Raw genomic sequence first — 14,375 nt, 5'->3', positions numbered from 1 at the left:
AGTCTACGCAAGCCGTTACCTGATTCAATGGATTGCTTTCCAACCCAAAGCATCATAAGTAAGGCCAGCTTGTTAAAGCCTTTTAATGACAGTCATTAAACATCCATTCTTATTCTTGCTTTTTTTTCTCAAGCAAATTAATTGTTCCTTGCTATTCGATCTTGGACCCATCATGCTGTGAGGAATTGTTCTAAAATAACACAACACAGCAAGTGCCTGATTTATATCTATTCTTAAAAAGCCCACGTTATTCAAAAAAGTACCTCCCAAAATTACAAATAGAGGCTCTTCATTCAGATGTTATTTATCAGGCTCACCGAGATCCGTGGTAATGATCGTAACTTTATAAGTTCTATTGTCAATAAGAAAAACTAACACTCCCCCCTGTTAGTTTATGATGGCTATGGACCGGTGCTAATACATCAGGTTTATTTATCTACTATGACACAAGCACTAAAGCAAGTTCATCCATCAAAGGCACAGGTTTAGTTCTACTGTACTGAAATACTTGGCAAGAAATCAAAATCCAGCATTTAGTTGCCGTATCACTACAATGCATTTATATTGAACTTTTTCACACACAAAGGTGGAAAAGTAGCAAAGCCAATCGAATCACAACAGAGTTAAAGTTTGATTTAGAGGCTATTATGGGGAAAACACCCAGTCCTTCTTTGGATCAAATTTATGTACAGTCAAAAATTCATTAGATCATTGCGTTGGATGACAAATAATTGAATCGGAAATAGATGCGTCCCAGTTAAAACTTGCAAGCTGGCATTTTGAGGCACTTTTTCTCAAATCTCTTGTCCCTTCAACCACCAACTAGTCTAACATGCACACAAGGCATGTGGACCGGACCCATTACAAATACTGAAAGTTAACAGTCTCAGAACAGCATTAGCCTTTTTTATTGGGGTTGTATTTTCCTTACAGAGAACAATAAAGTTAATGACAAGTATTGTCTGTACCATAAAGCAGCCATATATTTGGACGTGCTGGTTAGGCTTCAAGTAGGCTTTGTGGCATCTGCCTATTAACATCCCAAACGTTCTCATCCAAATATCTAAGTAAGGAAGAGATGACCACTCTATCATGTTTACCCCATTAGAATTAGCAGATTTAAACCTTTCTCAGGGACAGTGGTCACTACAGTGGACAAGTTTAACTCATTTACTGTCACTGATTATGCAAATTTGAAATTTGTTTCATTTTCTTCATTGTTTATTGGGAAATATTTCCTTTGTGTACTAAATAAGCAAAATGTTCTCTGCAGCATAAAGTCTTTTTAATTTGTCATTTTTTTACTTGATAATGCAGAATACTAGGTATTTTTAGTATTGGAATTATGTGTCGATTTGTTGAAACTAATGATTCTGATTGAAAGCTTATTCTTAAATATATAGAGATATTAGATATTTTCCCCTTACACGAGAACCATTCTACCGCTAGGTGGCGCAACTTGGTTGTTATTGTCTGCACATTCCCCTAATCAATAAACACAAAAGATGTCATCATAAAAAATGCTACAATCCACAAACATTATTCAAATTAGCCCTACTATTAAATCAGTCTGGTGCTGTTTTTCCTTTTATTTCACAGAACAAGATCGAATGTGCTGATGACGTTGGCGGGTGGACCGGATCACGTGATCAGCTCCGTCTCCGAACTGAAACTGACTGCAAAATGGAGGTTAGGAATCTTTCCATCTCTTTTCTTTTCCATAATCAAACGATGCAAACCATGTATGGCGGATCTGTTGGCGTCATCAGAGCGCTTTGATATCAGCAATAAGTTGACGTTTCGCCTTTGATCTTTGTGGCAGGCTTTCTAAAAGCATGCGCATGTGTGCCTCGAATTTATATTTGACTAGCGGAAGCGCTACAAGGACTTAGCTTCCCATGCAGCTGGGGGCCGAAATTACTGAAATTGACATCTTAAACTTCATCCGATCGACGTGTTTTCGCGAAATTACATTCTTTAAATTATTATATTCATTGTTTGATTCAACGATGTAGTGTACTGCGTGTTTTAAACCCACCAACCTCGTTACTGCACACGCGCCTTGATATCAACGCATGGTAGTACACGGCTCGGGGAAATTAGGTATTGTGTATTTTTTCCAAATAATTCTTTTATTTGTGCACATACAGTGAATAATGCCAGACGATTTGAGTCAATTCATGATTCTATGGCAACATTTGACAGGATCCCAAGAAGGAAGGCAGAAAATACTTTTAAAGAAAGTCAGGAAAGGTGCAAATTAAAAAGGGGGAATGAAGGAAGGAAGGCATGAAGATAAAAGCAGGTCTGAGATGGAAGGAAGGGAGGTAAGAAAGGCAGAAAAGCAGGTTTAAGTGCAGGAAGAAGGTATGTGGGAATGATTCAATGAAAAGCGTGCATGAAGAAAGGAAAAGATGGCAGGACAAAAGCAGGTTTGAGGGTAGGAAGGCAGAGTTCAGCATAGTAACTACATATAGTCTTAAAATGAGGTAATACTTTGAGAGGAGGAAGTCAGAAAGGTGCCCCCAAAATAGAAAAAAAGAAAGAAAGAAAAATGTACTTAACGTTGCATCAGTACCTCAATCATATTAAACCTAACCTTTTTGTTAGGCATGCATTTAATAGATCTCATGTTGTGAAATGTCAATGTTTTTGTGTTATAAGTGTTTTACATTGTTGTGTTAAATGTGCAGGACCGTGACTGTAAAGAACCAGAGCAGCTCAGGAAGCTCTTTATTGGTGGTCTGAGCTTTGAAACCACAGAGGAGAGTTTACGGGCCCATTTCGAGCAATGGGGATCACTGACAGACTGTGTGGTACGTGTTTTAGTGTTGCCATGTGAAACTACTTCAATTACCTTTATCAGGGCAAATACAGTTGTTGTTGTGTAATATTTTTTTCCCACTACAGATGGAAGTTAGTTTGTTGTGTTTTATGACAAAAGGGTGTTGTTTCTTAGGTGATGAGAGATCCCAGCACCAAGCGGTCAAGGGGCTTTGGCTTCGTGACTTATTCCTCCGTGCTGGAGGTGGACGACGCCATGAAAGAAAGGCCTCATAAAGTTGACGGCCGAGTCGTTGAACCCAAGAGAGCCGTGTCCAGAGAGGTACCAAAACTGCTCAGCGGGAAAACGCGTGACACGTGTAAGTAGTGGCTCACCGTGATTGTGGTCATCACTTTTGCTGCAGGATTCCAATAAACCGGGCGCTCACCTGACGGTGAAGAAGATTTTTGTGGGCGGTATCAAAGAGGACACGGAAGAGTTTCACATCCGAGACTATTTCAAAAAATACGGCAAGATTGAAACCATCGAAATCATGGAGGAACGGCAAACTGGCAAGAAAAGAGGCTTCTGCTTCGTCACCTTTGATGATCATGACACCGTTGATAAAATTGTTGGTATGTGAATATCGTTATAATTTTTGATGATGTTGTTTATGGCCCGATTATTTCAAATCTCCAATTTGCCCTGAAGCTCAGAAGTACCATACTGTCAATGCACACAATTGTGAAGTCAGGAAAGCACTTTCCAAGCAAGAAATGAACGTGATGTCTAATTCCAGGGGTAAGCACCCATTCCTTAAATTATAATGCATGTCTTGTGACACACTCATTTGCATATATTTTAATCTTTTCTGTTTTAGGGAGAAGTGGAGGATCCAGTAACTACATGAGCCGAAATAGTAATTATGGAGGCGGCGGCGGTGGCGGCGGAGGTGGAGGAGGAGGCGGCGGTGGTAGCTATGGTCGAGGTGCGTCGTCTTGTTTTGGGTTTTTTTTAGACACAAATATTTTTTTGTGTTGCCTAAACAGAAGACTGAAAATATGACTTTATATTTTAATATTCTAAATTCCCACAGAGATGTGGAAACTAGTAATCTACAGTCTTTCTTTAATAATAAATCATATTTACTTTGCTTTTCAGATAGCTATGGTGGAGGACGAGGTGGATATGATGATTTTGATGGTGAGTACCTGTGTTAAAAGTTTGCTTGAGGGCTTTTTTTTTTTATTAAGTATTTTTTCATTTTTCTTTATTTTAGGTCCTGGTGGAAATTATGGTGGTGGTGGAGGAGGAGGAGGAGGTTATGGGGGACGAGGAAACTATGGAGGGGGAGGATATGGTAATCAGGGTGGTGGATATGGTGGCGGCTGCGATGGAGATTACCGGGGTAATGGTGGAGGTAAAGCCTTTGCTTACATTTATAACCCTCTGGGCATTTGCTGATTGAAATCACGTTTCGTTTTTAACGTCGTTTATGTTGTCAGGTTACGGTGGAGGCGGAAGTTACAATAATTGTGACAGCTACGGTAGCCATCAGTCCAGCTACGGTCCCATGAAGGGAAACAGTTTTGGTGGTAGGAACTCAGGTGGTCCATATGGAGGTCAGTTGTCTTTTATGTTGTCAAAAAACGGCAATGAAGCAGAAGTTAATCTTGCATTACATTCTCAGGTGGCTACGGGTCCGGCTCCGGTGGAGGCGGTGGCGGAGGCGGCGGCTATGGCTCAAGGCGCTATTAAATAATATTTTGGTAAGTTCGCAATCGGCGTGGGCGGCAACCTTCGTAGCAGAGTACAGAGTGAGCCCGTGCAAGTGCAGAATAACTTTGTTCTATCCTGTATCCATTCAACAGGCTTCAGTTCTTAGCATGGGAGGCGAGGCGGTGAGCAAAGGAATTGTCAGGAAAGCTGCAGGTTACTTTGAGGCATTAGAGGAGCACATGAGTCAGATTTGTTTTGAAAGAAGGACTTTACGTTCAATCGCATTGATACCTTATTTTGATAGATGTTTGCCTGCAAAGTCACTGTCCCCCTGTGCGTTTCAAGTGTGGGTATTGTGCCTGTGGTTTCAGGGGTCGAGAGTTTTCGATTATTTTTTTCCAACCAACCCTAAGCTCGTTGTTTATATCTTTTTTCTTTTATCATTTTTTTCTATATGGCTTAGTTTACCCTGGTTTTTGTCCTTCAGAATAGCTGTAACAGTCCCTCTCTGTTGAGTCAAGTGTGTTTTGATCATTGTATGTGAACACAGTAAATCCCTTCCAAGTTTGTCCATTAGATTTTAGGGAATTCTAGTTTGTGCAAAGCCTGAATAAAACTGGTGCAGTCAAGCCACGTGAGGTTGTCTTGCCTTATGTATGCAATTATGGACAAGGCGGTGATGGAGTAGCCCTAGGCCATTATAGGAGCCACGAGTGCCTGCAGCGTCGCTAGTGTGGAGGATTGCAGATGGCGGTCAGACAGCAAGCAAAATCTTCAGCCAGCGCCAGCACAGTGAGAGAGGGGAGGAGAAGGAGAAGGCAGCAGTGAGCGCAACGCCAACTTCCCGAAGCCAGCTAGCAAATGGACATGTTGGGGGGCTTCCTCTTGAGTCAGTTTATCCACTAAATACTGTAGGTGTCAGACTTGAGAAAGGAGTATTTCACAAGAGCTCATTCGATCAAGAGCGAGCAGGTAAGAGTAACCATTTTGCTTGATTTGCAGATGTGGAAAGAGGACGAAAATGGCAATAACACGGAAGGGTCTGGATGGGTAAGCCTTTTTTTTTTTTTTTTACAAATATTATCTAAGCTGTTTTAAAAAAAATGAAGACAAACGGGCATAACCGGTGACATCCCCTCACTAAACCCTGTATTTAAAACTTTTAAAAAGAAGTCCAGTCCATCTACATTCACAAAATAAGTTGATGTTGCTTAAAAAAAATTAGGCTTCAGCAATGGAAATTCTAATCTAGGAGTACTTAAAAAGCCCCCCCCCCCCCAATGTAAAAACTAATAATAATTTAGCGATACATTTAGTTGCTATGCAACCTGTCTTTTCTACTTGAACAGCCATTATTTGTGCTTAAGTGAAAGTCCAACAAAATGTTGGGTTCTCGATCTTAAAACTCCAATCGCTATAATAATAATCAAAAAATATGCATGATCCATTTATCAGAGTCAGAGGGTGTTAATGTAAATTTCCTCTATGCTTCTTCAATGATGTATAGATATGTTCAACAAAAATAATATATATTTAGACCTGTAATTGTGAATTGCAATGGGATTCCTTGCGGTTTAACACCCTTGGTTCCATTTTATCTTTGATGCCAGGGCCATTAACAGTCCTTAATATGACAAATTGAAACTTCAGTTCCCCTATCCGGCCTGTTGTATACACTGCATGTTTTTGTTTTGTTAATCTAGTTATGAATGTTTTTTAACATGTATAAATACTGTATAAAATGTATTTTTAGCAATTAAGAAGGGGTGTCCCGAACTGCTATTAACATTAAATAGGGAAAGTATGCATGACTTACTAAGTTTAAATAAAAGGATTTTTAATAGATTTGTTTTTTGTTTTTATTTATATAAATATATTAAATTCTTTCTGAGCTCGATTGAACATTTTTGTAACAAGTAATTCCAGGATGGATTTTTCCTATTTAGACATGTAACTTGTTTTTTTAAATATTTTTTTTTTAATTCTTCTTACACATTGGCTAGGTAGGTCAAAGGTGTTGTTTGTGTGTGAAAGTGCATGGCAGGCAAACAGTGATTGCGTGTTGATTGTAGGCTTGGTCGGATCATGGTAAAAGTGTCATGCATCAACAATCGTGGCCTTTGTTGTGCAACAATAATGAGGAGGGTGTGACTTAGCTGACCTCCGTATTAAAAGATTTAGGTTACCGGTACTGCACAAATAACTGCAGCAAATGTAGAGGAAGTGATTGGAACTTGGACCAAAAGCTCCTGGCTGTTTGAATTTTGTAGCTGTATGAGCTTTCCAAGTCCAGAAGTAACCTGAACGTGGGCAGTTATGTAACAAAGCCCCAGACTTTATATCCAATTGATATCCAGTCAGGCCATAGTTCAACTTTACAATGCTAAGCTTTTATAGAAAAATGAAGCCATATAGCCTTGGGATGGTTTATTGAAAAGCTTAAGAACCTGTGCAGCAAATCATAGGGGGTGTCGTTAAAAATCTTTAAGTTAACAAACATATACAATATACAGTATGAATATTTACAGGTACATTAAGTTTTATTCATCTCAGATGTCTATTTACAAATAATCACGTCAACTATGAAGGTAGAGTACAAAAGAGATAAAATATCAAAAATATAACAAAAACCAAAAGCTATCCATCCGACTTTGACAGAGCTACTGATGCTTAAAGCTAAGAAATTCATTGCATAGTGCGACTACATGACTGCAGTATAGTATTGGTAAAAATAAGGGTTGGTCTTAGCTCTTGAGAAAGCTCTTCTTAGTGCGGGGAACCAGGAAAACACTCCCTTCGGTTGACTGCTGCAGCGAAAAGTCAGAGGGTGAAATAGAGTTGCCATCCTCGTCCTTCAACATACTGAACACTTCCAGGTAGAGTGTGTTCAGCTTTCTCTTCATTTCTCTCAGTCTGCTCACATTGCGGGACTTCTCGCCGACCAGGCGCACTTTCTCCTCCTTGAGCGAGTCCAAGTCGCTCTCCAGCCCTACGATGTTCTCCATCTTGCGCTTGCGGCAGTTCTGGGCCGCCACCTTGTTCTTGCCACGGCGGCGGATGTCCCGAACCAGAGCCAGCTGGCTCTCATTTAGCTCATTCTTTGAGATCAGCTCATTGTAGTCGTCGACAGGCAGGTTTATGATCATGTCGACGCTGAAGGGAATCTTGAGGGCCTTGGCCCTCTGTTGGTCTCTAGAGAGACGCAAATCTGACCCTCTCTTGCGTTTGTCTTTAGTGAAAGGGGATGAACGGTGGCCGTTGTCTTCGGCCAGATCCGTCATTTGTCCATTGGGCTCATCCTGCTGGTTTTGCAAGTGGCCAGTTAACGTGGTCAAGGGAAAGGCTGGCTGATCGTCATCAGGTTGGAAGTTCAATGAGAACATCTCAGAGTAGTCAGAATTCGCACTTCCAGGGTTCTGGTCCATCTCTTCTAAGTCTGAATCGCCCCCATCCAGACCCTCATCTCCATACAGAGATTTCCCAGGCGAGCAAGAATGGGGACTTGAAGAAAGTCCAGAGTCTAAGTCAGGCACTTCTGCAGGCAGATTGGATTTTCCCCGCTCAAATGTATCATCAGGCGAGAGACTGTACATGTTGTGAACATGGGGCTCGATGTTGCATTTTTTCTCGTCAAGGTCCTGTTGACTGCTGCTGCCCTCCATCATGGGGTCAGGGTAAAATGTGTTGCAAAAGCTATTAATGTTAAAATGTGTGTTTAACTGGGGAACTTCTGATTTAATTTGGTTTGCATTGTCTGCTGGGGTAATGGTGGGAACTGAGCTATCAAACGTGTTCAGAAAAACTGGAGGAACCATGTTTAAATTGATCTTCTTTTCCACCGGACTTGACATGGGATAAAAAGAGTAGTTTGGTTCCTGTGCTTCAGTGTTGTTGGGGATAGGGTAGGCTGTAGGCTCCAGTGTCTCTTCTATTTGGAGGTTCAGACATTGCTGAAAACAAAAACAAATTAGAAAACTAAACCAACTTTTCGGCACACCTGTCAACTGCATTTAAATAAAAACGACTATTTTTTATAAGACACCAGTTTCCAAAACCACTTACTCGATACAGTACATGTTTATAAATAGATTTATTTTGCCGCACACCTGTTAAACCTTATTGTTGGCTGTCCCCAGTGCGTTGCCCAATTCTGAATTGCATAATGGCTATTATAATGTGGAAAGCAAAGTGGTCCAGTGTTATCTGCCAAATGCAGCAGGGAGGGTCATTCTATCATTGTAAGCGACTGCTGTAAAAATTGAGCCTCACCCATGACCACAAGCTGTTAACTAGAACGGGTTAGTGCCACACTGCTACTTTTGTACAAGCCAAGGCAAAGCTTTCCAAAAATTGAGTCATTCTCAAAGTGGACCGATGTGTTTGTTTGGATAATTGTCTTTGTGCCCAAGACTACTTTAATCAGCTAATTGCTCAGGTCGTACCTGCAGCTCGGGAAGTGACAGCAGCTCCATCCAGGCCTGCTCAATATCCAGAGAGTCCTTCTGTGACTGGGGTATTGTCAGAGGATCAGGTGAAAGCGTGATTGGTGCCAACGTCGGCTGCTCGGGGGGTGCCAAAACGCTGCGGCTGCCGGAAATCGTGTCCAGGCCAATGGAGGCGTCCTAGGAGGCAAAGCGTGAGGTTTTGAGCATTTTACAAACATTGCATTAAAGGACCCCTTTGTAACCATTGGAGTGGCTCCTTACCCCATTTTCCTCAACGGGAAACGTCTCAGCAAGAAGCTGCAAGCATTCGTCAAATGACAACGACTCGCCACTCTGCTGTGTGAAGCTGACATCCTATAATAGAGATTGATTGACCTGCTATTATGATCAAGTTGAAAGAACAAAAAATAAATTATTTTACTCCTAAAAATTCTACTCATTTGTGCTATATAACCGGCATTCTCACCCTATAAGACGTTGACTTTGGGAAGCCATCTAACAATTTAACAACATGCAATGTGACTGCTGGATAATTTGAATTAAATTAGTGAAAGTATGAATGAATGAATGAATGAATGATGTGCTTTAGTCACAGAAGAATTTAAACTTGTTTGTCAAGGTACACTGTATATTACATAAAAGTCCCTAGAATTAAAGACAACTAAACTCCAAGCACCTTTCCCTCACTAATGACACAGAGGTAACTAAGCAACCCGTAAAAGAAAGGAGTGGCTTGGGCCTTTCATGCATAACAGAGTTAAGTTGCAAGTACCTGTGCAGCCTCCAAGGGAACGGTAACCGACTGTGGCGGTGCGCCGGGCAGCGGCCGTGGCACATACTCCCCCGTCTCCTCGTCAAGAAGCAGTTGTGCCAGGAGAGCCTTTTCCTGCTCACGGATGAGGTGCAGCCTCTTCTCCTCCGCCAGCTCCTGCTGCCTCTGCAGCTCGTGCTCTTTCTGACGGTGGCTATAATCAAACACTTCACGGCGTGCCCCCAAATCTATGTCCTGTCTCCACAGAATGTCGATCAGGTCCATGTCCTGGCAAAAAAAAGCAGTGATGCGTTAGGATTGGTGGTGCAGTGGGACGTTGGGCGGAGCAAGGAGAAATGAAGCCAGGCAGTGGTAAGCGTTTTTGCATCCGCCACACCCTGTCCCCTGCTGAATCTTGTTGACAAAATCGCCATTAATGACCACAATGGATGTTACTGCTCTATTTAGCCAGTTGACACCACGTACAAAAAAGTCCCCGTTGTGTAAAAGGTAATAAATAAATGCCCCAGGCAAGTTAACTTTCACAGTAAAGACCTCATTCAACCATACAATGTGAAACAATATCCACCTGAGGCCATTTTCCAGCCCCCTTGTCGTCATTAACAAGCTGGTATTCCATCTGATATTTTGCCAGTCTTGAGATCCATCATGGATGTCACAATATAATCGCAGGAAATGTGTATAAACTAACAGGCATTTACATTCAATGTGTGATGTAAAATCTTGTTTACACTCCCGGGGGATTTGGAATGTCGGTTTTTTTCATTTTATAAGAGGAAGAGGATGCTGTATAGGACGTGATTCCACATTTTTAGCGTCCTATCATTCATTACTTGTACAACGTAGTCTCATTGTGTGTGAGGACACCAAACAATCTTTGAATACACGAATGGACCTCACGTAAATACTGGATTTTTAGCATTTTTATTGAATTTTTCCCCCCAAAAAACAGGCCAACTCACTGAATACGTTTTATATAATACAGTTATTGTTCACTGTTACAGGCATTTGATTGCATGCCATGATTGTTTGTGAAATACAAATTGACTAAAACTTTTGTCATTGGTTCTTTCAGATCCAGTCTGTGTCTTGCAGCCCAACCCACAAAAGACCCGACTGACTTGTCCATGTATCTTGGACATGGCAAAAGTCAGGCTGGGCTTCCGGGCTAGTTTTGGGGTGTAAAGGAAGCTGCAGCAACATAATTCCCAGGTGAACATTAAAAAAAAATATATACACAAAGATTAAAACTAAAATTTGAACCCTGGACCTTATAGCACTAAGATTAATTATAATAATACATTTTTTAGGGCAATATATTTTCCCGAATCTATCGAGATAACCAATAGATCATTTTGATAGTACTTAATGAGTGATCATTATCTATGATGGTTCCAACCTTTTATAACTGTTATGCCCTAATTTGACTTGCTATGCACAGTTGCCACTTAATTGAACTAAAAAAATGCAAGTTCATATTTTTAACATTTATGACTTAATTTTTTTTCTGTCTTGAAACCAATTATATGACTCGGAAAGTTTGCAACATGTTGTGTCTTCAGTTAAGTAGTGTAATATTTGGTGTAATTTGTGCTATGATTTAATGAGTGCAAATATTTTTTATTTATTTTAAATCAAAGGCAACTTATATGAGCAGCTTGGATATTTTCAAATGTTTAATGTTTAAACTTTGCTGGATAGCACTAAAAGCCAGAAAGAATCTACTTTTTAAACAAAGTCATTCTAAAATAAACTTCTACTGCTGCATTCTTTGGGTTAATAACCACAGCTTATTTACAGAAGGAAACTATTTCACAAGCACCCAGAGTGTTTCGTCAATCCAACATGCATCTTTGAAGCATGTGACTTGTATATTGCTCAGAAGTTGAGATAATTTATATGGCTTTCAATGAAGGGAAAGCTGGCTAGGAACCAAAGATAGAACGTTCTGATTCATTCCAGTGACCCACTCCTTACCCCTGTGTTGCATCATGTTAAAAGATAACTCAAGAATGACCATTTGGCATTTACAGGGGCTCCCAAAGGCCGAGGCAGACAGGCATCGCACTTCCCCGTTTTGAAGATAAGACACAAAATGTCGGTGCGTTGTCTCGACACAATTGCTGTTGCTTACACGCAGCCTGTTGGCCATTACGTCTCACACATGATAGGCTTAATTTTAGACAGTTTATCGTCACCGGGCCTACGTTGCCAACAGAACAAGGAAACTAAGATCATTCAAATAAGGACTTGTTTCCCTGTCCTTGCAGTCAAACAATGCACATTTGTATTCAGCATGCAAAACTAACCTTCCATTTAGACAACTATTATCCTGTTGCCAACATTTTTAACCATTACAGGCATACCATCAGATCAAGTCACACATGCAATTCAAAATGGGTGAGAGTTGAGGAACCTGTGTGTGTGTGTGTTGGAAGGTTTTTGTTTGGGGGGAAAATAAGTACACAAGGGGGGGATGGACACTCCTTTCATCATAGACCAGACAACATGACCTCTTGACCCCTCATGATACACCTCAAAACAACAGAGTGGCTTCAGTAATTCTCATTAAAAATAACTTTAAACCACCATAATTTAATAACAATAATTATAGGTCTATCTTGCCCACAACACAGGGAATATGGTGTATCTATACTTTAGGTAGTGTATAGTACTATACACTACAAAAGGTAAGGATTGATGTACATTGAGATAAGTGTAATAGTGTATGTATAACACATGAGTGGAAGATGTATGACGAAATATGACGCGTCAGTAGCTCAATGAGTGCAGTTCGTCAAGCAGAAATGTCATCTCCCAAATCGTGTTTTTTAGGACATAGCTCTAGGTCATTTATTTAATGTCATAGCCGGATAAAGTCAAGTGCCATTGGGCATGTTTGAACATGTTCTGCTTGAGCAAAAGTCACCATCGCGACACAGACCGAGATAGAGAACGATCCAGAATATAGGGGATTTCTGTTAGAGACTTGTATGACACGATTTTCAACACTTGTTAAAGTCATAAAATGTGTTTGGGCTGGTTGTAACTGGTTCCGCCTCCACCGTATCAGATCGGAGGTGATCACATGCTCTGAAGGGGATCTCACGATACTGAGAACGAGAAAACAAACCCTGCTTTTCTTTCTCTTGATCTTTTTTTTAATATAATACAACTGCTGGAGACCAATGCCATATGTTGATTAAGGAATAAAAGCAGTGGAAATTGTTACTGAGTTTGAGAAATGTCATCTCTAGATGAGATGCAGAATAGAAAAGGAAAAGCCAATTTATCCTAAATTGAAATATAATAACACGTCAGATATTTCTTAAGGCAGAATTATATTTCAACATTATTTCAACAAACTTGTCAATACTTGTCGTCTTATTTACCTGTTGTCCGGAATGCATCACCTCTATATCTGTCATCATTAAATGAACAGGCGTTCCTCTGGCAACCTCGCGAGACGCGATCAAAACGTCTTTTTATTTCCTCCTCGGTGGTCCGGTTGGAACAAAAACGGTCAGCAGATAGTCCGTCTCGCTGTCTGAATAGTAGAGAAAATAAAGCTTCCTTTTACCCAACCAACATCATGGGAAAGTCGGGTACCGCCCACCGCGCTGCTGCTTCCCGGTTGTCACTCGGCCGGCCTCGCCCCATCCTCGCCGCTCCACGTCCACGAGGCTTGCGCGTCACCACCATTGGCCTTTTTAACTCGCTCTACACCGAATCATAGTCGTTCCTAAGCGCTTGCGACTTTTGAAACCTTTGCCAGCTTTAACGTTCCGTTTAAAGGATAATTATACATGTTGTTATAAAACATTTGAAGGGGAAAAAAGTGGTGCGTATATACGTCACAAGCGGTGAGCGCTTGGTTGTTTTGCAGCGCCTTCTTCTGGTTATAGATGTTTCTGTTTCTCTCTAACCAAAATAGCTGTTTGAATTTCAACTTATATTCATATAAAGGTGCAACTCTATTCCTTCTATACTTTTGCTGTACAAACACATTTAGGACTATACTATATACATCCAGTTAATGATTCAAATCCTGGAAATGTAGAATTGCTGATGATTATGGCACATAAACAGTGCACACGTCAGTTCAAATGCCATATTTTTGCAATTTGAAGAAAAAAAGGGGACAAGATCAATAATCAAAGCTTTTTTCACCAGTGTGAACCCATAATTCAATTCGGCGAAAGAATGAAAGCAAAGAAAAGTACACATAGCCAATAGAGATAGTGGGGTTAAAGGGAAAGGCAACATCTTTATCATGTCCATCCTGGCAGAAAGAATCTGGTTTTATAATATAAATGAATAATTGGTTTAAAACCCTAAAGAAAAGCCACAGTTTCCAGGAAGTGGCCGACCAAGGTAGGCAATCAGACGTGGGTATCCCATATTTTCCACCCTGTCATTAAGATCCATTGTCTAATGTGCATGTGCTATTACTATGTATGTACTTGTGTATACATGTCATAACACTATTATTATCCACTATTTTTCTCAATTATTAGAGGTCTGATAAAATTAGCTATTTTCCCTACTTATATGCTTTGACCAACTGTCTTTTTATAATGCTTTTGTATTGTATTCTGTATTAGAAAACTGTCATCCAAAATACCATGACTTATAGATAACAACCACTGTTGTTGAAACATTGCATAGTTTTGGT

General features: G+C 40.4%; 2 protein-coding genes across 4 annotated transcripts; one reads left to right on the top strand and one right to left on the bottom strand.

Moving 5' to 3' along the window:
- Nucleotides 1-1,558: 1,558 nt before the first annotated feature.
- On the top strand, nt 1,559-5,116 carry hnrnpa3 (heterogeneous nuclear ribonucleoprotein A3). Of its 3 annotated transcripts, XM_077728641.1 has the most exons (12): nt 1,850-2,103; nt 2,206-2,327; nt 2,694-2,816; nt 2,960-3,106; nt 3,189-3,399; nt 3,476-3,565; nt 3,645-3,752; nt 3,926-3,967; nt 4,044-4,184; nt 4,270-4,386; nt 4,455-4,533; nt 4,636-5,116. In XM_077728641.1, the coding sequence occupies exons 2-11, from the start codon at nt 2,274-2,276 to the stop codon at nt 4,520-4,522; spliced, it is 1,101 nt and encodes a 366-aa protein (XP_077584767.1). In that variant the 5' UTR covers nt 1,850-2,103; nt 2,206-2,273; the 3' UTR covers nt 4,523-4,533; nt 4,636-5,116. The 3 variants fall into 3 exon arrangements, with proteins under 3 accessions (XP_077584768.1, XP_077584767.1, XP_077584769.1); XM_077728642.1 differs by lacking the exons at nt 1,850-2,103; nt 2,206-2,327 and adding an exon at nt 1,559-1,689; XM_077728643.1 differs by lacking the exon at nt 2,206-2,327.
- A 1,779-nt stretch (nt 5,117-6,895) lies between these two features.
- On the bottom strand, nt 6,896-13,406 carry nfe2l2a (nfe2 like bZIP transcription factor 2a). Its single transcript, XM_077728640.1, has 5 exons — nt 13,093-13,406; nt 9,701-9,967; nt 9,190-9,282; nt 8,926-9,105; nt 6,896-8,433 (listed from the first exon to the last, which is right to left on the bottom strand). Exons 1-5 carry the CDS (start codon nt 13,129-13,131, stop codon nt 7,228-7,230), a joined length of 1,785 nt encoding a protein of 594 aa, XP_077584766.1. The 5' UTR covers nt 13,132-13,406; the 3' UTR covers nt 6,896-7,227.
- Between the last annotated feature and the right edge of the window lie 969 nt (nt 13,407-14,375).

This window comes from Stigmatopora nigra, chromosome 11 (genome assembly GCF_051989575.1).
Source record: "Stigmatopora nigra isolate UIUO_SnigA chromosome 11, RoL_Snig_1.1, whole genome shotgun sequence".
Lineage (NCBI taxonomy): Eukaryota > Metazoa > Chordata > Actinopteri > Syngnathiformes > Syngnathidae > Stigmatopora > Stigmatopora nigra.
This window is presented reverse-complemented; position numbering and strand designations above follow the sequence as displayed.

Excerpts from the sequence above, each read along its gene's own strand:
- hnrnpa3 (XM_077728641.1), top strand. The coding sequence starts at position 2,274 with ATGAAGGAAGGAAGGCATGAAGATAAAAGCAGGTCTGAGATGGAAGGA. Across the intron at positions 3,400-3,475 it reads CACCGTTGATAAAATTGTTG|CTCAGAAGTACCATACTGTC; the intron begins GTATGTGAATAT and ends TTTGCCCTGAAG. Across the intron at positions 3,968-4,043 it reads TGGATATGATGATTTTGATG|GTCCTGGTGGAAATTATGGT; the intron begins GTGAGTACCTGT and ends TCTTTATTTTAG.
- nfe2l2a (XM_077728640.1), bottom strand. The coding sequence starts at position 13,131 with ATGATGACAGATATAGAGGTGATGCATTCCGGACAACAG. Across the intron at positions 9,968-13,092 it reads TGATGCATTCCGGACAACAG|GACATGGACCTGATCGACAT; the intron begins GTAAATAAGACG and ends TTTTTTTGCCAG. Across the intron at positions 9,106-9,189 it reads TTCCCGTTGAGGAAAATGGG|GACGCCTCCATTGGCCTGGA; the intron begins GTAAGGAGCCAC and ends TTTGCCTCCTAG.